The 25,864-nt window shown below is 44.5% G+C and overlaps 1 protein-coding gene across 2 annotated transcripts in view; it reads left to right on the plus strand.

The window, feature by feature from the left end:
- LOC138473263 (pancreatic triacylglycerol lipase-like) overlaps positions 1 to 25,864 on the plus strand; it is a 241,481-nt gene that overhangs the window by 126,190 nt on the left and 89,427 nt on the right. For both annotated transcript variants that reach the window (XM_069611902.1, XM_069611901.1), the window contains exon 6: positions 6,756 to 6,864. In XM_069611902.1, coding sequence (XP_069468003.1) covers positions 6,756 to 6,864 — 109 coding nt within the window. The remainder of the gene's footprint in view (positions 1 to 6,755; positions 6,865 to 25,864) is intronic.

The raw sequence follows: 25,864 nt of genomic DNA on the forward strand, positions 1-25,864 counted from the left end.
CCTGAGCTTTCTTAAACTGTGAAAGGAAAACATAGTTTCCCTTTGACAGTTCTGTTCCCCAGCGTGCATGTCCAATGGACCATGCAGGGTTGGGGCTTTTTGCTTCCCAGCCTTTCATGGCCCATTGGACATGCAGGCTGGTGAGCTGAACCTCTGAATGTGTGTAGGGGTACTCCTGCTCCTCCCTGTACATTCGGACTGTCTGGGGAGCTGCTGATGGAGTGCTCCTGCTCACATGTGGAGGAACCAGGAAGTGATCTGTGCTTTCTGGTTCCTTGTGCGAGGGATCCAGAGGGCTTACGTTATGGGAGGTGGCATCATAGCAAGCAGCAGGATCCAGACCAGGACTGAAGGTTATAGCAGAATTGTATTTTGTTTATATGACTCTGGATGTTATGTTTGTTTTTATGTGTGTGTGAATGAGTGAGTGTATGATGTATGGGTGGTTGGGTGACATGGTATGGTATTTTATTTATATCGCGCCTATGCACAATTGGCTCAAGGCACATCGATGCGAGGAGGGTTTCAAGAGGGAACAAGACAGCGATCTTACTAGGCCCAGTGACATTGAGAATGCGCAAGTGCAGGGGAGAGGGAAGGAGAGAAGTGTCAGTGGAAGGGGAGGAGGAGCATTTGGCAGACATAGGATAAACATTAAAAACAAGAAGTGGGGCCAGCAGGTGGCAGTGCAAGGATAACGTGCAGAATACAGGTGACAGATAAGTGCAAGTAGGGGGGGGTTGTGGGGATGCAGATACAGCCCCAAGTCCAGGGTTGCCAGGTGGGTAGTGCAGGTGTGCATCTGGGAAGGCAGGCATCTGGGCCCATGGTTCAGAGGGTAGCCAGGTAGCCAGTGCAATATCAGACAGGAGGTCAGCAAGGTAGAGAAAGAGAAAAGGCAGAAGCAAAGAGGAACGTCTTGAGCTGCTTCCAGAACCTGAGATGGTTCTGTTCATGTTTCAGAGAGGCAGGGAGGCTGTTCCAGAGGGAGACACAAGCTGAAGAGAGAGATCTGCCCCCAACGTGTTGCTTGGAAAAGCGGCTGACCCTCAAGGAGTTGGAGGTGGAGGAATGAAGTGCTCGAGTAGGAAGATACTTCAGAAGAGAAAGCTGTGGATATTTTGGTCCCAGGCCCCAGTAGGCCTTGTGGACGATGCAAAGGGTCTTGAACTTGATCCTTGCAGCCACTGGGAGCCAATGAAGAGATTTCAGTACTAGAGGGATACGATCCCTGGGCTTGATGCCAAGGACAAGTCTCACAGTTCCATTCTGGATGAGTTGCAGAGGACGGGGAGTAGAGGCAGGCAGATTCAAAGGAGGCTGTTACAGTAGTCAAGCTCATGTGAATGCGTGAACAAATGCTGTGTGTGTGAATGAGCGAATTAATTCTGTGTGAGTGTGTTTTTGAATGAGTGAGTGAATGTGTGAGTTATTGTGTTTGCTCTGCCCGAGACGCTAAATTTGGGTGGAGGAGATATGTTTTACTGGGCATCTATGATACAAGAATCATGATAAGTGTAATTACGTGGCTAAACTGACATTTTGGTGCCACCAGTTTATCCGCTACTTACTGTGGTATGATTTTTTACTGGGCAACTCTGATAAAGTAAACATGATAAGTGTTATTATGTGGCTAGAGTGGGATTTTGGTGCAGCCAGTCTAGCCATTTCCTACTGTGGCATGACATTTCTTACTCTGCATTTATGATAAAGCAAGCACGATAAGTATTGCTATGTGGTTACACAGATATTTTGCTGCAACCAGTTAAACTATCATTTCTTACTGTGGTATGGCATTTTCTTACTGGGTCTTTCAGATAAAGCAAACATGATGCGTGTTATTACATATCTAGACTGGCCTACATTGGTGCAGCTGGTTCGGACATTGATTTTAATTGTGGCATGGACGTTTCAATGACAAAGCCAACATGAGTATGTTGTTATGTGTGTATATAGGCCTGTATTGGCAGAGCCAACTTGATCGTGATTTCGCATAGTATCATTACGGACATGATGTATTATGTTGGTGCAGTAGGCAAAATGTATGGGCACAGCAAGCATAAAATGTTTTTATGCTGCCATACATTGTTGGAAAAGGCATCATGAAAATATGTGGCTAAATGCTCCTGTGCACTGTTGGTGAGTTGCATCTATGGGATTTCTTCAAGAATTACCCTACAAAACTGAAGCGGAATTAAAAACCAGAGGCTGGCTCGAAGGAAATCCCTGTGCCAAGAACCAGAGGAATCCAGGAATGAGACAAATTATTGCTTTTATTGATATATCTTCAAAAGCAGGGATAGGCACACGGAATACTGCAGTGCCAATACATTCTCAACTCATTAGAGGCTAGTAGTGAGGTTTTATGCTGCTGTGGCATTGCAACCAAAAGTTACTTTCCTGGACCTTAGATGGAATGGGATTGGGTAAACAGTATAGACACATTGACGTCCTATAGGGTACACGTGATCTAATTGGCCTGGCCATATAGGGTTGCTCCACCTGGCACCACCCACAGGAGGCCAGTGTGAGCCTTCTCAGCTTGGGAAATTCACCAGCATGTGAGCACAATAATGGGTCCTCATTGCCAACAAACCATGTCTCCCTTACTTCGCACTTTACAAGGCCTGCATTTCATGCACTTTTCCCCAATGCATAATAATCACATTGCCATCATTTGTCACTTAATCAAAGTTGACAATCACAGGCTCTTCTCTTCCTATATTCAAATTCCTTTGTGTGTTGCCTCTCCCAGACCCATTCCACTTAAACATGTTGCTTCGTTGGGGGCTGGCACCATGTATCACACTCCAGTTGTCTACTGAGATGCTCAATGCATTTTCCTTTTGCCTACTTAATTTTATCTCATGTTGTCCCAAAACAAAGGTTGGAAAACCAGCCGCATGTACCGTTGTCTTTTGAGCTAGCTAGAGCCAACTCTGCCGACCTGAGTTTCCCCTCTTCCTCACTGCCCATGGCTTCCCAGTGCCTGCTGGCAGGAAAATGATCTTCTTCAAGTCCTTTAAAAAAAGGAAACTGTTTGCTCTACATGAGGGTTTTCGCCTTTCCATAGACAAAGCAGAGCAGCCCTCTTAGACACATAAAAAAGACAGATATCAACCAGGGGACTGCCGCAGCAGGAGACAGACAGAGAGAGAGAGAGAGAGAGAGAGAGAGAGAGAATGGAAAAAAGGACACGCACACGATTACTGTATTTCTGAGCATACACTGCATGTGTAAATGCACTCAAAAAACACACACCACAAGCCGCCTTCACTTTAATCTCCACCGTACGCCAATTCACCATTCTTCCATGTGCTTCTCGAGCCCACCCCAATAATGTCACACTTTTTTTATTATTATTTTTTTAATTTCTTTTCATTCATTCATTGTGTTTCCCATTTTGCAAAACTTCAAAACCTCAATATGTTCTCCACCAACTCTGTGCTCCACTATGGATCACAATGCATTTCTCAATTAGCATAAATGTTGAACCAATTCTCCGAAAATCCCAACAGGCCTCTTCGGCCCTCCAGCATCAACAAGAGCGTGCTGCGCGCACCGCCCTCTCTGTTTTCTTGTCCCTGAAGGGCCAATGTACAAGTCTTTCATTTGCTCCTCGTGACAATGCTAGCCACAGTTCACCTAAATATAATCCACCACCTAAGCACTTTAAGTCCTACTCATCAACCTCACATGTGACGTCACAAACCCTACAAAGAAAACACAACCTAATACTTTGAGTGAAAGTGCCAATACTTAGAGGGAACTCTCAAACCCCACAATACACCAAAACATAACAATACAAACATAACATGTATACTTGTTACTATGTATTCTACTTATTTGTACTGCACTCCTCCCCCCCTTCCCCTTGCACTTTTTCCCTTCCCCCTACCCCTGCACTTGCGCGGTCTGAATGACACCTGGCCTAGTAGGATCGTTGTCTGTCTTCCCCTTGTCCCCCCCCCCTGCCTCGTCGCGCCTTGAAACACTTGTGTATAGGCGCGTTACAAATGCCATATCATATCATATCATACGGCCGCCTTCCTGTCTCCTAACAGGGTCATCCAATAAATCTTGTGGTCCCTTTTCTATAGCGTCACCTTATAGAGATGTACCTCCACGTGGTAAATCAGAAAACCATGATATAAGGTAGCTTCTTCCGGTAACGAATATACCCAGGTAAACAATTAAATAATTATCCATGAACCTAGCTGAATTACCTAACTCACAGGGAAACCATTATACATGTTTCAAAGGTTTTTTCATCTGCAAGTTAAGCTGACTGTATAAGCTGACTGCCCAAACTGACAGCCTAACAAACCGATAACCTTTATGCAGAAACAAAAAACTACTGACAAAAAACATAGCTGTTCCCCCAGTTCCCTCCCACCCGTATTTGTCAGATTTCTGGGCCCATACTTACAACAACTCCATGGGACTGCTGAAGCTATCGGACTGGCGGTCCCTCCCACACCCCGCCACGGTATTAGGTAATATTTTCGCCACCAAAAATATCGCCGTACATATGGTCGTCGGGAACGGCCATAGGCGATATTTTTGGTGTAAAAAATATTAGGTGCAGGCGTTGCGGGGGTGTCCCCCGCAGGGTCCATGTGTTATTTTCGCCGCAGAAATATGGCAACATTTTTGTATGCCGATATTTTTGCGGCGAAAATATCACATGGAACCCCCGCCACCCCCACCTTCTGATCTCTGGCCGAAGGCATTAGCAACCATCCTTTGCTGCCACTTTGAAGCGGAATTAAGAACCAGAGACTGGCTCGAGATAAATCATCTGTGCCAAGAACTGGAGGAGTCCAGAAATGTGACAAATTACTGCTGTCATTTTTTAATACATTTTCAATAGCAGGGATCGGCACATGGAATACTGCAGTGCTAATGCATTCTCAACTCATTACAGACTGGTAGTGAGGTTTTATGCTGCTGTGACCTGACAACCAAAAGTTACACTCCTGGACCTTAGATGGAATGGGATTGGATGAACATTATTGAACATTATAGACACATTCACATCATATAGGGGACAGGTGATCTTATTGGCCTGGCCATATCGTGTAGCTCTGACTGACACCACTCACAGGAGGCCAGTGTGAGCCTTCTCAGCTTGGGAAATTCACCAGCATGTGGGCACAATGATGGGTGGAGAGAATGGCGTCAGGGTCCTGTCTGTTTCTCATCAGTTTTCCACCTCTCTGACTCCTCTGGCCCTGAGCAAGGACATTGCAGCCTCCAGCTTCATGCTGTGTTATGTGTTTGCATATTCATTCTTCAGTTTGATGGGCACAACAGTTTCTGCCTGCCTCGGATGAATGGGCCTTGTTCCCCATGTTCGGTTCACATGTGTAGGGACCGCAGAAGTGTGCTCTCTGCTTGCATTTATGAAGAATTTTGGCTCCCAGCCCTTGCAGGTGTTTTATCTTTTCTGTTGACTCGAAACACCCTCTCCCAGCGACCTTGGCAAGTTTGGGCACAGCGACTGCACTGTCAGCTCTGCTTTGCCTTTCTCAGGGAAATCAGTGTGTGAGGCCTCTCCCTGTGTTTTGAGCCTTTCCAATGTCTTCCATTCATTTCAATGCCGCTGTGGCTTCCATCTTTATTTTCATAGCTGTTCATGTTAGTTACTTTTAGGTTTCTATAATCAGTTCATGTGTGTTCTTTTGCACCTGCCTAATGCCTGTATGTGTGTGTTCAGCCATATCGCCTCTTCATGATTACTTTGGTAAAACCATTCAGTTATGGTCTGTGGGGCTGCTTCAGTGGGTGGCATCTGCCCTCTTGGGGGTATGCTGGGGGTGGTGGGAATGAGGCCCCCTCAGCAAAACCAATTGCAAACTGTGGCTTTTCACCCACTTTTCACAGAAGGTGTACTGTATAATGCACCATTTAACCCATTATTAAAAAAAAACGTTCTTGTGGAAGAACCCCTTTGACCCTCCCCCACTCCTTGGTCACTGTCTCATATTTGAGGCAAATATTTACACCCCTCCAATTCAAAAATTCACCAGCCACCACTTGATGCTGGAGATGTTTACACAGATAAGCGTCACTCACACAGTGGTCATTGGGATCATTATTAGGGTATTTATCAGAGGCGTTGCTAGGGGGCGGCTGAGGGGGCTATAGCCCCGGGTCTTTTGGATGTAGCCCCAGATAGAAGCCCCGACAATCCCGACTTTAGCGTAGCCCCGGATATTTTCCAGTCCTAGCAACACCCCTAGTATTTACTGAGCACAGACCTACCCTTGGGAAGCGAACGGAGCACTTTACAAACATAGGGTGAAGAACACAGTGGGGAAATCAGAGATAAAGGGATCTGGGAGCTAACAGAGGCGGGTGAGGATGGGCATTTGGAAGCAAGGGATTTACAAACAACTAGGGCAGGAGACACTAGGGAGCAGGTCACCTAGTCTCAGGTAGGGTGGGAGTGCTTTCGGATCGATGCTGGATATGTGGTCACCTAGGGTGTGCACACAAGTCAGCATGGTAATACTTGGCTTTTCATCAATATGGCATTGGTTGCGGTGGTGAAAGATGTTATAGTCCCTCTCCACAAATTCATTTCCACAACCGCGACCATGTACCAAGACCCCTCACTTCAGGGTAGATCAGCAGGACAGCCTTATTAAGAGGGTAGTTATCACCCTTGTGAAACACTGGCAAGGGGCTGGAAAGCGAAGGATCTCTACCAAATGAGTAAATATTAATACATTGTTGTGTTTTATCATCAGAACAATTTCGACCACTCGCCTTCCAATGTGCATATCATCGGCCATAGCTTGGGAGCGCACGCAGCCGGGGAAGCTGGAGAAAGACAGCCTGGTGTTGGCAGAATAACCGGTAGGCAACATTACCTCAATCGCTGGGAAACGTTGTGTTTTTTTCTGTGAGTTATATATTTTGCTAGGAGCAGCCTCTGCAAACTACCCTCCATCTCACTTTTTCCTCAGCAACCCCTGGGTACTCTCCTAACGGCGCATAATGCTGCATGGCTCTTGTGATTTATGCTATGCTCTGCTATTTTACGGTATGCTACATGACATCACACTATGTTTTAAGAACATATGCTAGGGTTTGGGATGTTTTATTATGCTGTTATGTCAATGGAGGCTATGCCAAGTTCTGCAATATTATTGAGGCAATATTACCAAAGCAACAGGCCGACAATCCTAGTAACAGGCCTCCACACAAGTTAAGGGCAGAGTATAGCGAGGGTCCCTTAACGTGGGCGGCTGCGCTTTTGCCGACCCGGTCGGCCACCGCTTATGGAAATATCACCACTAGAACTTTCATAGCTCACACGCACATGCTAAGGGCATGTTTTGAATTTGGAAAAAAAAATCATATGCGTTGCTGCCTGATGCCGCGATGTATTTCTAAAGTATGTTTTCCTTGTTGATGACCATCATCAAAATGAATAAGGGACTTCAGGAGCACGGCTTCAGGGATAAACCAGGAAGATTTGATTTTCTTTTGTTTTTGTTTTTAATCAAACGTGCCCTTAGCACCTGCGGGTGATCATCGTGGTTGCTAAGGGACATTGTGGGATCAGACAATGTAGGAAGGGGAGAGACGGGTAGGGGCACAGGCCGAGAGACAATCAGGCTGCTTGAAATGCCAGCTTGTACCAGGCTTATACCAGTGAATACAGCCTGTGTTCCAAACTTACGCTGTCAGGGTGTGAATGGTGGATATGTTCACAGCAGCATATATATTCACTACTGTATAAAATGCGAAGCCCAGTGCTGCCCCCACCCCGTTGTAAAGCTCTCAGCTGCTCTGAGGCTAGTGTAAAAACAGTTTCCCTTGTTATAAGCCCAACTCCCACAGATATAACACGTAATGCATAATTTACACTGCCAAAGATTGTATATGTTGACTAGTAGCATATAATCTGTTTTGTTAAATCACATATAGCAGTGTGTTAGTAGATTGGTGACATGTCAACCTGACATATTAGTCTAATGTACCGTCAACTCCTATGGCCACAATGTTTTCGCTCGCTGTGCTTTCTCAAGGCGGTTATTATATATTAGGTCTTCTACTTGTCCGGTTGATACATGCAGTAGTTCCTTAGGGTCTCCATTCTTTTCAATTTGTCAATTTATATTGCATGTCCTTGTAGGTTTCAGTTGTTGCAAATCTTATACTCATCAGAGTGTTCTAAGTACGCACAATTCAGTTCTCTGCTCCATATTAATGTCATTGTTTCCTTATGGTTTCCTTATTCTCAGGGATTCTGTTCCCTGTTCCATAATCTCATTCTACACCGATTGCATCGACTACTGCATACGCTTCACTTTTCCCAATGCTCTTTGTTGACAATTCATAAAAGGGCTGGCGAAAAATGCTCGAAATTCAGCCCGCAGAAAAATTTGCAAATTCAGAGCTAAATTCCCAAATTTGCCAATTTTGTCCATGTGGCGAAATTGTCAATTTTAGGCTTTTTTCCTGCGACTGAAATTGTATTCTTTCCTTGAAATTGAATTATTTTGAGGTGTGTGAGGGGCACCCAATGTTTTGGGATTAACACTAATGTATTTTTATGGGAAAATGAAATTGCAAATTGTTTCCCGCCCGAAATTTCATTTTCTGCCACAAAATTTTGTTTTAAAATACTCAACATCAGGAAAACGAAATTTACCTAAGAAACTGGCAAAACAGGTAAAAAAACATTCTGATGAAGAAATGGGATTGGGGAGAATTTTTCCAATTTTGTTTTGCTGGCTGTACTTTCGCCTACGCCTATTTAGGAGGGCACATACTGGTGGAAGACCCTTCTGAAGTTTTAAGCAAGATTTGGTGTAGTATCCTTAGGGAGCACTACAACAACCATGACCACCTGGTAATAGGAACTCAACCTTTTGTAGAAGTCTGTACTACACAGGTTGGTAGTGTGGTTGAGCAGCCAGACCTATCCCAAAAGGGGTCAATGCGAGCAGTAGGGTGGTTACACAGAGATTCACAATGACAAGTATCCAAATAAACACTTATAATCAAGGTTTCTTGATTAAACAATTAATAATAAATAAGCCTTCTTCAGAAGGGGCAATATAATAGTAACACACAAATACACTCCAAAATACACACTAAATCAGTAAATACCCATTGGGGATGATACACAGACACTTCCTACACCCTCAGGTGACTTAAATAGTTAGGACACTGTGGACATTAATATAATCACTGGTACATTTAGAGCAATACTGAGATTGGTGTCAAAGAAAAGGGGTATTAGATTAAGACAAGAGATCACACAAATACTCTCAAGCAGGTAAGCACTTTTGAACCCCCAATGCAAAGTAAGTTAACCCCTTAGTGGGAGGATAGGTAAAACACAATGTCAGAGGGAAGAAGAGTCATTCAGCAAGCCAGGACCGCCAATGTCTATTGGGCAAAAGTCTAGGTGAGCTGAAGCACTTCTTGAAGGTAAGTAAAAGTCTTGCAGAATGTTTTAGAAGTCTTTCTAGAAAAGTAGAATCATTGTAGGGCCACAAGCTGTTTAGGGTTGTGAGATTAGAAGATGCAAGCAACTCTACAAGAGCAACATAGACAAGTCTCAAAGTAAGGCTACACAACAAGAGGTAAGTCTGTATAGTACCTTTGGTTAGAAGAAATGGTTCCAGCTGGCTTCTGTTCTTGTGCAGCTCTGCAGATCCTGTTGTTCCTGTACCTCAGTCATGGGACAAGAGGGAGGACTTCTGGGGACTCCTGCACTGCAATGGGACGGTCAACGACAGCAACCGGTAATCTTCAAATCAGTGTCACTTTGCGGTTTCAGCTCCTCTCGTCTCAGAAAATAGCACCATTGCGGGTTTTCGGATACCACTTTGGACTTTCCTCGCATCTGTGGTCCAGCACTCTGTTGAGGTGGCTCATGCTTAGTCAGTCCTGCTTCCTGGGAGTCCGGAGGATCTTCCAGCAGCTCGGGTCCAACTTAAAAGTGATGCCCTCCAATCTGGTGTTCCTCTACCTGCCACTTCGGTTCCTGCAGCAGTAAGGAAGTACAGCCAGCTCTGAGAGGATGTCCAGACGAGTCCACTTTGGAGTTGGTTGGTCCCACCAACTCATGGGAGAAGTCGTCCTTGCAGGGCTTCTCTAGTCGAGGCGAATTCGGAGCTTCAGCACAGCAGCAGGGCTTCACCGGGCAAACCAACGGTCCAGGAGTGGCAGCAGGCATCTCTTCCAAGTTCTTCTTCGGATTCCTTCGTCCAGTAGTCGATTCTGCTTCCAAGCCAAAAAGCCTCGCCTTTTATGCAGGATTCTCCCATTCATTCCAGCCTAGTTGCCAATCAACCAGTAGGGTGGCTGTCTTTGCCGGACAGCCAGCTGGCCAATTACATTTGGGTGCATTCCCGTAACCAATGGGATTAAGCACGTGGAGTTTCAGGCACCTCCCTCACTTCCTGCCCTGCCAGACACTCTGGAGCCAGAGGCAGGCTACACTCATAAATCCCGCCAGAGACTAAATGAACAAAGGGACCAAACCTGGTTTGGCGTGCAGAGTAAATATCAAGAAGGACATTTACAACAAGAAATGGAAAAAAACCGGGTCGATTTTCACAAAATGGACACCCATGTTTGCTTCACTGCAGCTGCGAACGCAGGCCGCGATAAAAACACACAACAGTAGTAAAAAGTAAATCACTGCCACCAGCCATTAATTGTAGAAAGGGTAACATAAAAATGTTACATAAGAAACTAGACAAAGGGGATACTAGGTAACCCCTCCAGCACCCTATAGCAAGATAGTGTGATGGGTCTAGACAGTTACAAATGTAAGTAAAGTCAATTTCACTTCACTGCTCTTGGAAGCAGTAGTTTATCCAAGAGAAGGTATTTAAACCTTTGGGAAATCTGAAAGACTTCCCTGCGCCGCTGCACTGAAGGTGCTGTGTGTCACAATGTAAAATGATGATGCCTATGTCAGACTCCACAACCAAAAGAGTTAAAATCACAGAAAAATACGAGAGAGTGGGATAAAGGTCTCCCCCTCTCCAGGTTAGAAATGAAAAGTCCTATAGTCCAGCAAAAGTGCTGGGGATCTCTAAGGTAGAGAGGAATTAGCACATTTCTGAGAATTCTCCCTAACATCCCGTCTTGGTGCAATGAATGGCATGCTGCGACAAAAGCTCTCTGCCCCATCAACTAATATCTCAGTTTCAGGAAAAAGATTAAAGAAACATTTGAAATTGCATTTGGGAGATGCTAGTCCAGTCCTGTTTTTAACTTCAGAACCTGAGACTTGACAGCCTGTATTTCCCAATGATAAGAACTACACTTCCCAGGATGCAAAGTTAAAAACAGCACTGGATCTGTATATCCATAATGAAATGGGACATACTGGTATGCATGAAACAAGCATTCTCAAAGCCAATCGTTTTGGCATTTACTGCTGTTCTTTTACTTTTGTAGGCCCCAGGGTGCAAGGAGGAGAGGGCAAAGTTTCAAAGGAGGATGCGATAAGGGGCGCAGGTGTACAAGAGAATAAGAAGGAAGCAGAATAGAGCAAGGGGGGAAACTATTGAGAGATTGTGCCCTCGAGGATGAGCAAGAGGACATTTGAGTCAGAAAGGTTGATAGTAAGATGGTAAGAAATAAAGTGATAGTGTGAGAGGAACGGGGAGAGGGCTTAGAGAGAGTGGGGTAGGGTTGGTGGGTGTCAGTAGAGAGTGTGGATGTAGGGTGGGTGGGGTAGAGGGAGGGGTGGTAGGATGGGTGGCTGGTGGTAGAGAGTGGGGTATAGTTGGTGAGTGAGAGTAAAAAGAGCAGAGGTAGGGTGGATGGGGTAAAGAGTGTGGAGGTAGGGTAGGTGGGTGGCAGTAGAGAGAGTGGGTTAGGGTTGGTGTGTGAGGGTAGAGAGAGTAGGGATAGAGTGGGCAGGCAGGGCTAGAGAGCATGGGGTTAAGGTGGGGTAGAGAGAATGGGTGGGGGTAGGTGGTTGGGTGACAATAGCTTGAGTGGAGGTAGGGTGGGCGGGTTGAGGTTGGGTGGGGTAGAGAGAGAGTGGATGTATGGTGGGTGGGGGTAGAGGGAGTGGAGGTACAGTGTGTGGGTGGGGTAGAAAGAGTGGAGGTAGGGTGGGTGGGGTAGAAAGAGTGGACGTACGGTGTGTGGGTGGGGTAGAAAGAGTGGAGGTTGGGTGGGTGGGGGTAGAAAGAGTGGAGGTAGGGTGGGTGGGGTAGAAAGAGTGGAGGTTGGGTGGGTGGGGTAGAAAGAGTGGAGGTAGGGTTGGTGGGTGGGGTAGAAAGAGTGGAGGTAGGGTGGGTGGGTGGGGCAGAAAGAGTGGAGGTAGGGTGGGCGGGTGGGGCAGAAAGAGTGGAGGTAGGGTGGGCGGGTTGAGGTTGGGTGGGGTAGAGAGAGTGGATGTATGGTGGGTGGGTTGAGGTTGGGTGGGGTAGAGAGAGAGTGGAGGTACAGTGGGTGGGCGGGGTAGAGAGAGTGGAGGTACAGTGTGTGGGTGGGGTAGAGAGAGTGGAGGTAGGGTGGGTGGGTGGGGTAGAAAGAGTGGAGGTAGGGTGGGTGGGGTAGAAAGAGTGGAGGTAGGGTGTGTGGGTGTTGTAGAAAGAGTGAGGTAAGTTGGGTGGGCGGAGTAGAAAGAGTGGAGGTAGGGTGGGTGGGTGTGGTAGAAAGAGTGCAGGTAGGGTGGGTGGGTGGGGTAGAAAGAGTGGAGGTAGGGTGGGTAGGTGGGGTAGAAAGAGTGGAGTTAAGGTTGGTGGGTGCACTAGAAAGACTGGAGGTACGGTGGGTGGGTGGGTGGGTGGGGTAGAAAGAGTGGAGGTAGGGTGGGGTAAAAAGAGTGGAGGTAGGGTGGGTGGGCGGGGTATAGAGAGTGGAGGTAGGGTGGGTGGGCGAGTTGTATAAAGGCAGCCTCAGGAGGACAAAAACAGGTCTGCTGTCAAAGATTGCCCAAAATAGTCAAATTCTCCCTGAAAAACAGCCCAAACTATCCCACTATGAAATCTGTGCATTGAGTGAGGGGATAGTAGAAGAGAGCGCAGGGGTGGGGAGAGTGGACGCGGGTTTGGTGTAGAAAGACAGCCCCAGGAGGACTAAAAAGCAGATCTGCCATCAAAAGTTGTACAAAAATATCCCAATCGTTCATAAAAATGAACCCAAAATAGCCCAATAAGAAATCACTGCGCAGCTGGGAAATGGAAATCCCGGAACGCAACTTGCTTCTTACAAAGCTGCCAATTGGAGCAAATATTGTTAGGGAACGTCTCACTGGGTAGTACAGCAGAGGAGTCAGGAAAAATAGCTTTTAATGATTTGACAGTTTCATGCCATGGGATTGCCCGTTGCTATGGCGACCAGATATTCTCAGTTCAGAACCCCCATTCCCTCTCCCCCTCTCTCGCTTCTGTAACAATGGTTTCAGCAATTTTGTGGCATTCGCCAAAACCAAAAATTATATGGTTTGTAAATTGGATTAATTTCATACACGACAGAACATCTTAGTTCTGTCATTCGCTTCCGGATACTAGCGCTGACATGTCTGCATTGGGCAATTGTGCTCACTGCAAGCAGTGCTTAAGAAAACCGCATAACATAATAAGTCAGTGATCAGATATTTGATGTACAGCGAAGAACATTTACTACATTTTCCCCAGACCTCCCACCTGACTCTCCCTCATGGGTGAACCGCTTTGAGGACATACCAATGGCGGTGGGCGCTATACAAGTGCCACATAACATAACATTCATGCTCTGTTGAAGCTGATGCTGTGTATTCTCACACATCTCTGTAGACTGGAGACTAAAGACAGTGGCCCTCATTACAACCTTGGCGGAGGACCATGGTGCTATTAGCACCATGGTCCATGCCGCTAAGGTTACGATTCCGCCATGGTGGATGGCGGAATTACCGCCCCATTACAATGTGAGTGGGGCGGTAATTCCCCATTCACCAATGGCCCCCTCCCCATTCCCATTTTTGCCCCATAGGGCATAATGGGAGTGGGGAAGGCGCTAATTACGGCACCGTAAATTACGGTGCCGTAATTAGCACTAAGGTGGCTTAGCGCCTTGCATTTTAACGCCTGCAAAAAGCAGGCGTTAAAATGTGAATCAGGCGTTAAGGGTTAACGGCGCCGACGGCGCCGTTAAACCCTTAACGCCTGAGTTGTAATGAGGGCCAATGTATCTAGCCACAGATCCTCCTCAGGTTTCTCAGCCAGGTGATCTTTGGCTAGGTCATGTCCCAGTAAATAGACTTTGGTACCATGGACCAATGAACAGAACTGCAGACATAGGCCAGAATGAACTAGAAATGTTAGGAAGGACTGCCATCGTGTGGCAAATTATATTAAGTGCATTCTGAACCAGTATATTCGTTTAGTGTTGTGGTGTGTGACTGCAAAATGAAGAGCAGCAAACGACCAGCAACCAGCGCTTAATTTGTAAGAAAATAAGTCCCGGGCCCCAAATATGTTCTTGCACGTCACTGACACATCAGTGCAGGCACTGACAACACCCATGCCTTCTCCATACAATACCAACATAATTGGGGTAAGGCTGCAAATACCACAGGTTCATTGAGGGTGACCGATGCATGGTGTGATTTACAGATCCCATTCGATATAACATATTGTGTCTTGAAATAATATAAATATTTAAGTGTTTCTTTATAACATGTCATTATTAATATTTTGCTCTGATTCTCTCAGTGGCAAATGGTACATTTTAACAAACTAACAATAGAAAATAGGAGCCAAAATGCTTTCCTTCTATGGTAAATTATTGGAAAAATGCAGACAAAAATCATTACTGAACTGATGAACGTGCTTGTCAAACACTGCAGCAACATCATCTTCCTTGGTTTGGCCCTCATGCTAGGCACTGAATCCTCTTTGATATTGGCCTTTCCACTGACCTTGCCCCTGTGTTGTGGCTGCTGGCAGGTGTCTGTCCTATTGTTGTCAACCCCCTTTGCTGGTTATTACAGTAGATTTGCAGAAATGAAAAGCAGGCTCATTTGCCCAGTGTGCGGGCCTGGCCAGCATCAGTGCCCAACAATGTCACCTTCTAACTCATTGGTATTCATGAAAATGTATAAATAGCCCTGCCTGCCAACCCAGGTTATCAAACTCATGAATAACGATGAGCCAGCCCAGGATGAAGAGACCAAGGTCAGTGCGCACTGTTGCGCTTATATCACTATGACTGACAGTTAAAATAATAAAGTTGCCACAAGACCACAACATAACAACATATTCAAGCTAGGATTAGAAATAAGTGGCGGGGCTCAGAAATAAATGTAGGGGCCGAGCCCTGGCAAGACCCCCACAAATTAACATAAACCCAAATTCATGGATGCAATATACCATAATTGAATACAAGAACCCGGTGTGCTCCACAGAAGTTAAGGAGGAAAAGACCTATGCAGGAAAATTAAAAAGCCTATTGGGGATCCTTAACATCTATTGGAACCCGATTACAGTTAATCTGGATCTACTCATCGACTCAGCCTTAACATCTATTGATGATACCTGTAACAAATGCATCAAAATATATCTAATAGTTTGTGGAGTCCTCAACTTCTAATCGATAAAAAATGACAGAAGACCAAAATGGGGAATCTCCCAAGGAGGGCCCAAATCTGGTCCAAAGAAATGGAAAAAAGAGGTCCAATACTAATGAATGGGTACATGCCCGAAGATATCCCGTCTAAACCGACTTGGTCGAGAGGCTCGACTACGGCTCATCTGGACTACATACATACCTCTAAAGAAATCACAGAGGCGATAAAACAATTTGGAAACGTCAAGACCGATTCTAGTGACCACAACAGAATATCTATTGAATGGTCCCTTCATATATCAGCATTAAAAATAGAGTATGATCATCCTCTGGAAGTAAACACCGGTTCTAATCGATTAAGAATATCAGAAAAACAAGTGAAAACTCTAAACAGCACCTATCAAGCAACATCTTTAATAGACAATGAGAAGCTGTAATATAACTGGGTACTTAAACATTTATTCTACCAAATAAGACCAAAAGGAAAGGGAAAATTAAACATCACCATACATATAACAGTCAAATTGCAATTTTAAAAACTGGGCTACGCAAGAACATAAGAAAATTCTGTAAGGCAGAGCAAGAAGATGGCTGGAAGACAATCAAACTAATTGAAGAACAAGAGGATGTGTGTCACACGGATATCCACAGGCATTAAATAATAATGTAGAACAGATTTACAATGAGTTGCTGAGAGGGAAGCAAAGTCAGAGCAAAGTTATACAAACCATTTTATTAACATCAAAGTGATTTAGAAACATGATGATCTGGGAAATTTAGCCATATTGCATACCAGGCTTTCACATTGTAGCAAACATGTACACAAACAAAAAGAATAGATAAAATACCCTATATGCATGGTGTAAATCTAATGTATGCTTGATGGCACAAGGGTAAAAACCCAGAAAACAGAACTTTCACCAAGTGAAGGGAATCACGTGGAACGAGGCTGCAGATTACCGGTTGTAAACAAACTACACATAGCAAAACTATATAATCAATGTTAAAATGCATTGAAAAGCAAAACATGTCTTACTGCATAAAGACACTAAATAGTCTTACAAGACTTAGCAACCATTTCATGAGAAACTGAAACTAACAAAGCTAAAGACCAAAAAACCAAAAATACAAAAATGCAAAAACTTAATGAAGCAAAAGTTGAAAAATTAAAAATAAATGAGATATGTAAACAAAATCACAAAAATGCAAAATTACAAGCATTCATCACATGATAAAATAACTTAGAATTGAAAAATCATTAATCAATCTCAAAACCAAGGTGTTCACCCGATAGATCTATATATCGGTAGCTTTGGCGGTAGATGGATCTAGTCAAAATGTGACTGATACATGTCTTTTTCAGGACAAAGCACTCCACAAAACAACAAAATTAATATACATGAAGGAATGATGTGTTAAATCAACAAATCCTTCAAAAGATGTTGCCATAGACTAGAAGAGACTGATGTTGCTCATCCCGATCTCCAGTGATGTGAATATTCTTATTCCTCAATTCACCAGTTCACACTTGAATGATGGTTACATATTCTATTATGGTTAGTTTTCCTGGACTATATAACCACCCTGTTTCCTCAAGCTAAGTTTCACTGGTCCATTGCCAGACAGAAACACTGTTGTTACGGATGACTGTTAATATAGAGTGGGGTCTTCACTTCCTGTGCGACAGCAGATGGGAAATTAATATGTCTGCGCACGTAGAATGTGTGTCCTATTAATATTGTGATAGCTGATAAGCAAACGTTTTCAAAAGAAGATAGATAAGCACCTCAAGGCGCCAGCACTGGTGGTTCCCCGGCAAAGACAATCAAACGCCTCAAACAACAATAATATAGAAATTGGTGTAAATCTATCCAGGCCACGCTAATGCAGAATGATGCTGAAAAAATGCTTGCGCCACACCGAAATAAGAACAGTAGCCACCTATGGAGCCTGTTAAATGAAAACTACTGACAGAATGAGAGACTGATACTAGATGACCCAGGAGGCACGTGGATTCTACATTTTACAACTATTTTTCAGAGGACGGAAAATCTCCATAACCAAATAAATCCTGATAAAACTATACAACCAAGACATCCTAAGACAGATAAGCCAACTGAACCCTTCTCGGGTCACTGGCCCAGATAGCCTGAGCAGCAAAATGCTCATCAAGAACCCGGAAGCATGGACTGATTTCATCTTACAAATCTTGCCAATAATTGAGAAGATCACATGGGAAATGGCCATTTTAGTCCCCTTCTTCAAGCAGCGTGGCAGAAAGTTACCAATAAACTACCGCCCGGTTGCACTGCTTGACCCTCTGGGCAAAGAATCTGCTTCCTTCCTTCTTAGAAACTTAAACAAATGGGCAAAAGAAGCAGGAAGATCAGACCCGAGACAAACCAGGTTTGTCAAAAATACTGGCACAAATATTAACTTGATCATCATAAACATATTGAAACACAAAGCATATAAAGACAAGTCAACAATCTATGCTGCGTTATCTATCTGAAGATATTCATGCTTGGAATGGACTTGAACAAGGCTGTCTTCTTGCTGCTACCCTATTCAGCCTCTAGACAGTGGATTTCCCAGAAAATCAAAGCAACATCATAGCTAATCTTCTGAAATTGAATAAGTCCCCAATTGCATATGTGATTGTAGAAATCAGGACAGTAGGCGAAGTGGAGTTTTGTAGACCTTTATTACACAATGTCTTAACCAAGGTAGTTGGACTCCAGGTTGACCCCACAGTTACTTCACTGTGAGTAAAAGGCACCAGGAGTTCCTCTTCTCTTTGAGTGTCTCCTACTCTCACGGACCCGGATAGGCCCACCAGTTGCTCTCACTCTCCTCTCCTTCTCCCTGCAAAAAGCAACAAAAACGCCATTAGGCCAGTCCCTTTTATACCTGGGGTTTGGAGGGAAAAAGGGCCAATCGGGGACAACTTCCCTCCCCCCCTGTCTGATTGGTGGGGACCCTAGGCACCCACCCTCTATGAATAGTGCTGCCTCCTCCCCACCTCCTCCTTTATTCTGGCTGCCTGGCTCTAGCTTCCCCTCCCTGCTGTCAGCCACACCCTCTCCATTGGCCCCGCCCCCCCAACACTGTCTCCCTCGAGGCATGTCTCCCGGAGGCCCGTCCTGCTTGAGGCCCCATGCTACCGTTCTGGGTCTGCCCTGCATGAGGTAAGGAGGGGGTTCTGGTTGGCTGCCCCCGATGGGTCCTTGCCCAGCTGTCCTTGGCGCACCTCCGACGCCGAGCGGTCGGCACAAGTCGGGCTCTCTAGTTCCCGAGCCTCACCGCCGCTCGCCGCCGGAGGCCGCCGAGGTACGTTGTGCTCGCGGGTCTCCCAGCCGCAGCACCAGTGAACCCGGTCCTCGTGGGCATCCGCGGCGCTGCGGCTGTGAGCACCCGCGGCGCCGCGGCTGCAACGTCGGCACCGTCGCGGGACGCCGACAAGGCTCTCCCTTTAACAGGGACGCCTTCCCGGCGCCTGCGTTCGGCGCCGCACACGCCCGCGGCACAGCGGGCTCCTCTGGCCGTGCGTCCCGCTCTCCCTCTCCGTCCACCCTCACATCCCCACAGTGATGTATGCTGATGACTTAGTCATCCTTGACTGTACCCAAATCGGGCTACAAAAAAGACTGAGACAAGTGGAAATGTATGCATTAGGTAATGATTTGCAGATGAATGCGTCATAAACACAAATATTGTCACTAGCACACTTATCAAAGAAGAAGCAATCCCATCTCTCAATTTCTCTAGAAGGGAAAAAACTTGCACCAGTCAATACAGTCAAATATTCGGGTGTGCTGTTGAACCAATCACAGGTCGAAAACGAATGGGTAGAGCAAACAGAAGCAAAAGCTCTTTCCTTAGATCGGCAGGGAAGGGTACTACATAGAAAATATGGATTGTTATCATTGAGTTCCATTATCACCTTCTACAGGCTTAATATAACAGCGATTTTAACCTATGGCAGTGAAATTATGTTGAATACCCGAGATGATTTATGGCACTATTTAGAAGGTTTGGTGTGGTGTAAGATTCTATCCCTGCCTCCTGCCTACCCGGTAGCAAGAATACGCCTTGAGCTTGCTCTACAATCTCTCGAATCCATCAAGAAATGGAAATCATTAATGCATTATAGGAAGACCGTCTAAAGAGGACACTCCAGCAATTGAGATCCTGTGCCAAAAGGAATCATACTCAAAACAATTTGTCTTGAATATGTAGACGACCTCATGCAAACAAATAATGGCGTCTGGAGGTATCTCTGAAGACATGTTAGTTCTCCGTCCACAGCACGCAAAGAAAAGACTAAAAAATGACTGGATCTTGTGTAACTGATGTGCGTACCCTAAATCAACTGCCTCAATGCCTACAAAAATTCCCTGGCAAATCAATAAGAAATAGCTTTTCGCGACTTGACCTCAATCTCTGACCAACCCGTGAGGTTTTGACAAAGACTAAACTTCCAGAAACTATGGCGCATTGTAGATTCTGTCTACTAAAGGATCAATCTGAGTCGGTTGAACATATAATTATGACTTACCAAGCACTGGTGAAAAGCGATCTTTATTCGTCGACATGATTCTGACCATGAAAACAGAACTTGATGCTAAACAGCCATGGTCATGAATCTTAATCAGACACGATAAACCACTAACTTTTCGAGTCATCCAATTTTTGAGAGTGATTAGTGATATCATGCAGTTTTGTCACTCATTACATTATTCTCTTTTCTCCTCTTTTCTCCTTTTTGTTTTATCCTTTTTGCCTTGTTTTTGTTCATATGTATTTTTAGGATGTTTTATGAGTGGTAACTGTTATTTTTTATTCTGTTGCACGCGATTACTGATTGTAATTATTAACTTTTAACATACTGTACCTTGTTTTTGATAAAGAATTTGTAAAGGTTTCTTTGTAAACCAGACACAAAGAAAAAAAGAAAAGAAATATCGGAATGGGGCACTAAGAATATGCCCACCTTTTGTTAACAGTACACTCTCCTGCCGGCGAGCACTCTGAAGGGCCGAGCCAGCCAATTAGGAGGCTCAGAATGCGGGCTGTACTGTAAAGTGCAAGCCTGCATTCTGAGATGCCTTGGCAGCCATGGTCCCCTTCCCTTTCCCACTCTTCCTTCCCCCTCACCTTAGCACCTGTGTAGTTTATCTCCTGAAGCCATGATTTCAAAGGGTCAGTGTGCCTTAGGGCTGTGGGAGTATCAACTGACCTCTGGGCGCCACAGTGCTTGTCAGGTACCGGAGCATTCTTGGGTTCATCTGCGTGACTTCAAAGGGTGCAGAGAAGTCAGGTGGACTTTATTTTATGGAACATCACCAACCTATTGGTGAAAGGCTAAGCACATGATCTCATGCACCACAGGACAGTGTTGCTGGTGCAGGACCACAGTTTGTGTTCGCTTCCGGTGGGATGTCTTTTTAGGAGAGCGCAGGACGCTCCTCTTCAATACAATCCTCTGCCAGTGGGCAATAAGTGCAGGGTATTAGCTGGAAGAACATAAGATTCCTAATCACAGTTTTCCTGGTGCTATTTCTCAGGAACATGTTAGGTGTATCGACCCACGTTCAAGTTATTATGCTGCAACATTTGGTGCTGTGGGCTTAGAAAATCCAAGATGGCCGAAAAGCCCACATTAGCGCCAGAATCCAGGAAAACTGCGCAGTTTTTGCACACACCAAAATGGTCACCTGACCTGCCACCCACCAGTACGAGTGTGATGGGCCAGAAGTGCCATGAGTGAAACGTGGTGCCAAAGGAAAAACTGCAGTGCCCGTTAGCTCAAAAAGCGCTTTCAAATCACCTTTGTTTCTCTGAATGCAAGCTCAAAATGCCTATTTCAAACATTACAAGATATTCAAAAATCTTACTGAACACCAGCAGACGCCTGGTAGAATGAAGTCTTGTGTGCATACCAAATCTGGAAAGATGAAGAGCCTAAAATAATGTTCATAACAAAACTGGCTGAGCTGTGGATGTCAGCAACTTAAGTGAAATTGGACTTATGCCACTAAAATTGAAATGTTTAAAATAAATGAGTGACCTACTTTTGAGTGTCACATAGGTTGCAACTGTTTAAATGTCATAGTTTTGAACTTAGAATCAGCGTTCTAGTTGCATGTGTCAAAATTGTAAGTTTGATTTGAATGAAGAAAAACTGGAACAAAAGTGACATTTGGCTGAAGCCTGGTTTAAAGAGATTGAATTTTGCCCGCAACTACCCCTGACAGGAGTTGAAACTTGCCCAGCAACTGCATTCACAGGCCTGGCTGCATTCTGCTTCCCCCACCAAAAGGAGATCACAACTCTCTGATTGAATCGGGGGAGGACTACGTGGGACTGCAGGAAACAGAACAATGAACTTTCCTTGGCTCAGGCAAATGTTATATCAGGGGGTCGTAAATGGCTTCCTCTTGGAAGGAAATGGGAGGGGCACTGCCTCTGTGAGCCAGCTGAGCTTGGAGGCGGGGACGAACGAGGAATTCCCCATGTGCTTTGGGACCTAAACCACACCCATCTGGGCCAGAGCATAATTTTAGAAAGATGGATAATTCATAGTACATAATTTTCAAAATTATATCAATAATATCATGATTCCTGTGATTTTACTGTGCACATTTTAAGAGGTGTTAGGACTCTGTGGTATGTTCTGGGGGGTAGTAGCAGAAAATAAGATATTACTCCAAATGTATATGTTAAAAATCTGACACTTCATCATCTGATGCCCATATTCCTTGCGCACATTTGTGTAAATTCTGGAAAAGTTTAGAGGTTGTGTTCTGGATGAAAAAGGCAGAATTCTGTCAGAAGTGAACACAACATCTTACAAAGACAGGGATCAGATGGTTTGGTGCTACAGAAAATATGTTAACTGGACATATAATATCAGAAAAATTGTACATAGATAAATATGCATTTAAGTCAAAAATAGATTTGTGTGCAAAGTGACAAGGGGAGTGTTCTTTCTGTATGCCATAAAAAGGATGCCAGGTGACTCACAATTCAGTTCCCCAGTCAGGCGACAGAGAATCCTATAGCCTATCAGGATCCTCAGAGGGTTGGGCATAGAAAGTCAGCCTTCCCACCCACTTTCAAAAGACATATAAAAGAGCCACTGAGACCCAAGGAGACACAGATATTTTTCACTTTCTTGCGAAGCACTTTGCCAGACCAGACAATATCCAGAAGGACCATAGACTCCAGATAGGCTCCAGAACTTGAAGCAGAGAGGCCTGAACCAAAAGCTGAATCCTTTTCAGCAGGCCTCAGAATCCAGCCACCTAACCAAACTATTCAACAGCTGGGGTGAGCTGTTTGCTTCTGGATAGAACCCTGTGCCAGAACCCAGAAAGCAGAGCTGTATCCAGACCGCCGTGCAGTGCCGATAGAAGACCAGACCCAGACGAGACCGCTGTGCAGTGCCAGAACTTTTGCCCGAACCAGAGATCCAGACCAGCAGAGCAGAGAACCGCAGCTAAACCTGTTGACCAGATCTGGGACGAGGCCCATTCCTTCCAAAATTAGGAGTGAGTATCCAGCCAGAGCTGTGCAAAACCAATCTCTTGGTTTAAAATAATCTAATTCAAACCATTTCCACCTATTTAGAACTGCATAGAAATCGTGTGTTCATTCTGTAATTTCAAACCTGTGAAAGTGTCATTTGTCATTTTAATCTTACTTTATTTCTGAGAATCTACCTCCACTACATCGTCCATATCTTTTGAACCATAGGAACGAGATTTAACTGTCAACCTAAAGCTAAGAATCTAAGCTTTCCAACAAGCCCAAAACCGACTTTCTACTCCTTATAGTTTTTCCGTAATCACGTTCGACGCACTCAGAAAAAGTGCAGCGAATTGCAATTTGGCTCAGTTTTACCACACGTTAAAAAATCGCTGTCTTTTGCTTGCAACTGCTGAAATTGGTTTTCAATCTGATAATCATTCCTGATTAATTTCTAGTGTTGACCTGAACTCATTCAAAGTAGCTGTCACCTACCCTGAATCTCCTATAGGGAATTAAAATCATTTTTAGCATATTTTCACTTCTTTGCAAATCCCATTTAAAGTATTCTTGCTCGTGTTTTAGAATCATCCCTGTTGCTCTGAGCTTGCTAAGGGGGAACTGAATTGGTATTGCATTTGATTGTATTCCTGAAAATTGTGTGCTGTCAAAAGTGAATTGTCAAAAGAAAAAGTGATCATATGATCTCTTGTGGAAACCATCTCAGTTTATTTCTGTGCTGCATTCTTTTCCCATCATTGCATTTCCTTGAAACCATAAAAGCATTCTCAGCTACTTTATCCTCTCTATACCAACTCCTAAGTAATTAAAAAAGTGTACTAGTGTAATATTATCCATTGTTGATCACTGGCATATTCATAAGTGTGCTATCAAATAGTAATTTATTTATAAAAGTGTGATATATATGTTTAATTTTTCAAATAAATCTTTTAATTTGCAAAATAAACCTACTTCTTGGCTCAGTGAGGTCAGGGGGATTCAAAGAGGGGCGTTATACAAGGGTTTATCATCCAGATCTATGAACTTGTCATAATATTATAGAATTAAGGGCTTCCCTTGGGCATCCCATACTTAGCATTGACTTAGTTGGAGTGCTGAATTGAGGTCACTTAACAACCAGCTCCATGACTCCTGCCAATTGTTGGCCTCCTGGACCTCATATGAAGCTGGGATATAGGGCTCTATGCTCAAGCACTGACAGTGTTTACAAACAGTGCTCTACTCTAACGTGGACTGTCCCTCACTGTGGTCTGCAGAGTGAGTGATCACCAGATGGCCAAGGCAATTAATGACACACCACACTTGTACAAGGATAGATGAAGATGAGACAAGCCAGGAGTCAGCACACTCCCTAAACCCCTGTGAACTGATACAAGTCTAAACAAACACATTCATCTGGTGGTCCATTACGCACTTCTGGCAATCCCAAGGCAGCCCAAACAACAACTCACTGCGTCTGACAGTGGGCAACAATAGGAAGACACACTCCATGTTGCCACACGAAGGTCACATCCAAATGATCACTGGCAGGGCTTATGGCTGAGCTGAACACTCTGAAGTCCTTCAGGAGCCAGATTAGTGAGAACATTGACAAGTTCCGATTAGACATGACACAGCATTAAAGGCAATCTGAGTAGCTTTAAGGTGAGGATGGTTGTCAGTCACCAGATGGGAAGAGAAGATGTTATAATTATAATTAAGATTGTTCTTTTCAAACACGCTTAATACCAGAGATTGTTTTCTATGCACGGGATCGGGATTTGAAACTGTGTGGCACTGCATTGTCTTGCTTCCAAGACAAACGCGTTGCCCCTGAGCTAAGGAACTTGAAGAGGACAATGTCAAGAATAGGAGTCGCAAAAAAACACCTCCAGATCAACAGCATCCCTGAAGAACGCAGGGCACAAATGTGCCATTCCTTAATACATTCCTTTCTCTAATGTTGGGCCAGCACATCATTGGGCTCTCAGAAATTTAAAGAGCCCACAGATTATTGCACAGGAGAAGATCAGTCTTGAAAGGAGAACAGAGAGATTGCATCTTTTGCATGCTCCATTTTGAGCAAGTGAAAGATATCCTTCATGCCACGAAACAACTGGATCTGCTGAAGTGGATATAACAACCAATATACACCAATCAGTATTCCTCCTGCATGATCTCTGTGACCTGGAAATGTTTTCTGGAGAAGTGAATTTTCCTCTGGTCACTTGAAATAAAACTAATGATTCCAAAAAAGAATGTGTCCTTCGATGATCACTATGCACTACAGCATTACATCAATACTGTGGCATTAGACCAAATGGGGACCACTAATACTGTGACATTAGACCACATGGAGACCACTAATACTGTGGCATGAGACCACACGGAGACCACTCATATTGTGACATTAGACCACATATTGACCATTAATTCTGTGACATTAGACCACATGGAGACCACTAACACTGTGGCATTAGAACACATGGGACAACTCATACTGTGAGATTAGACTACACAGAGACCACTAACACTGTGACATTAGACCACATGGAGACCACTCATATTGTGGCATTAGACCACATGGAGACCACTCATACTGTGGCATTAGATCACATGGAGACCACTAATACAGTGACATTAGACCACATGGAGACCACTCATACTGTGGCATTATACCACATGGAGACCACTAATACTGTGACATTAGACCACACGGATATCACTAATACTGTGACATTTCACAACACAGAGACCACTAGTGCTGTGGCATTAGATCATATGGAGA

This window comes from Ambystoma mexicanum, chromosome 8, assembly GCF_040938575.1.
Source record: "Ambystoma mexicanum isolate Mex_15411 chromosome 8, UKY_AmexF1_1, whole genome shotgun sequence".
Lineage (NCBI taxonomy): Eukaryota > Metazoa > Chordata > Amphibia > Caudata > Ambystomatidae > Ambystoma > Ambystoma mexicanum.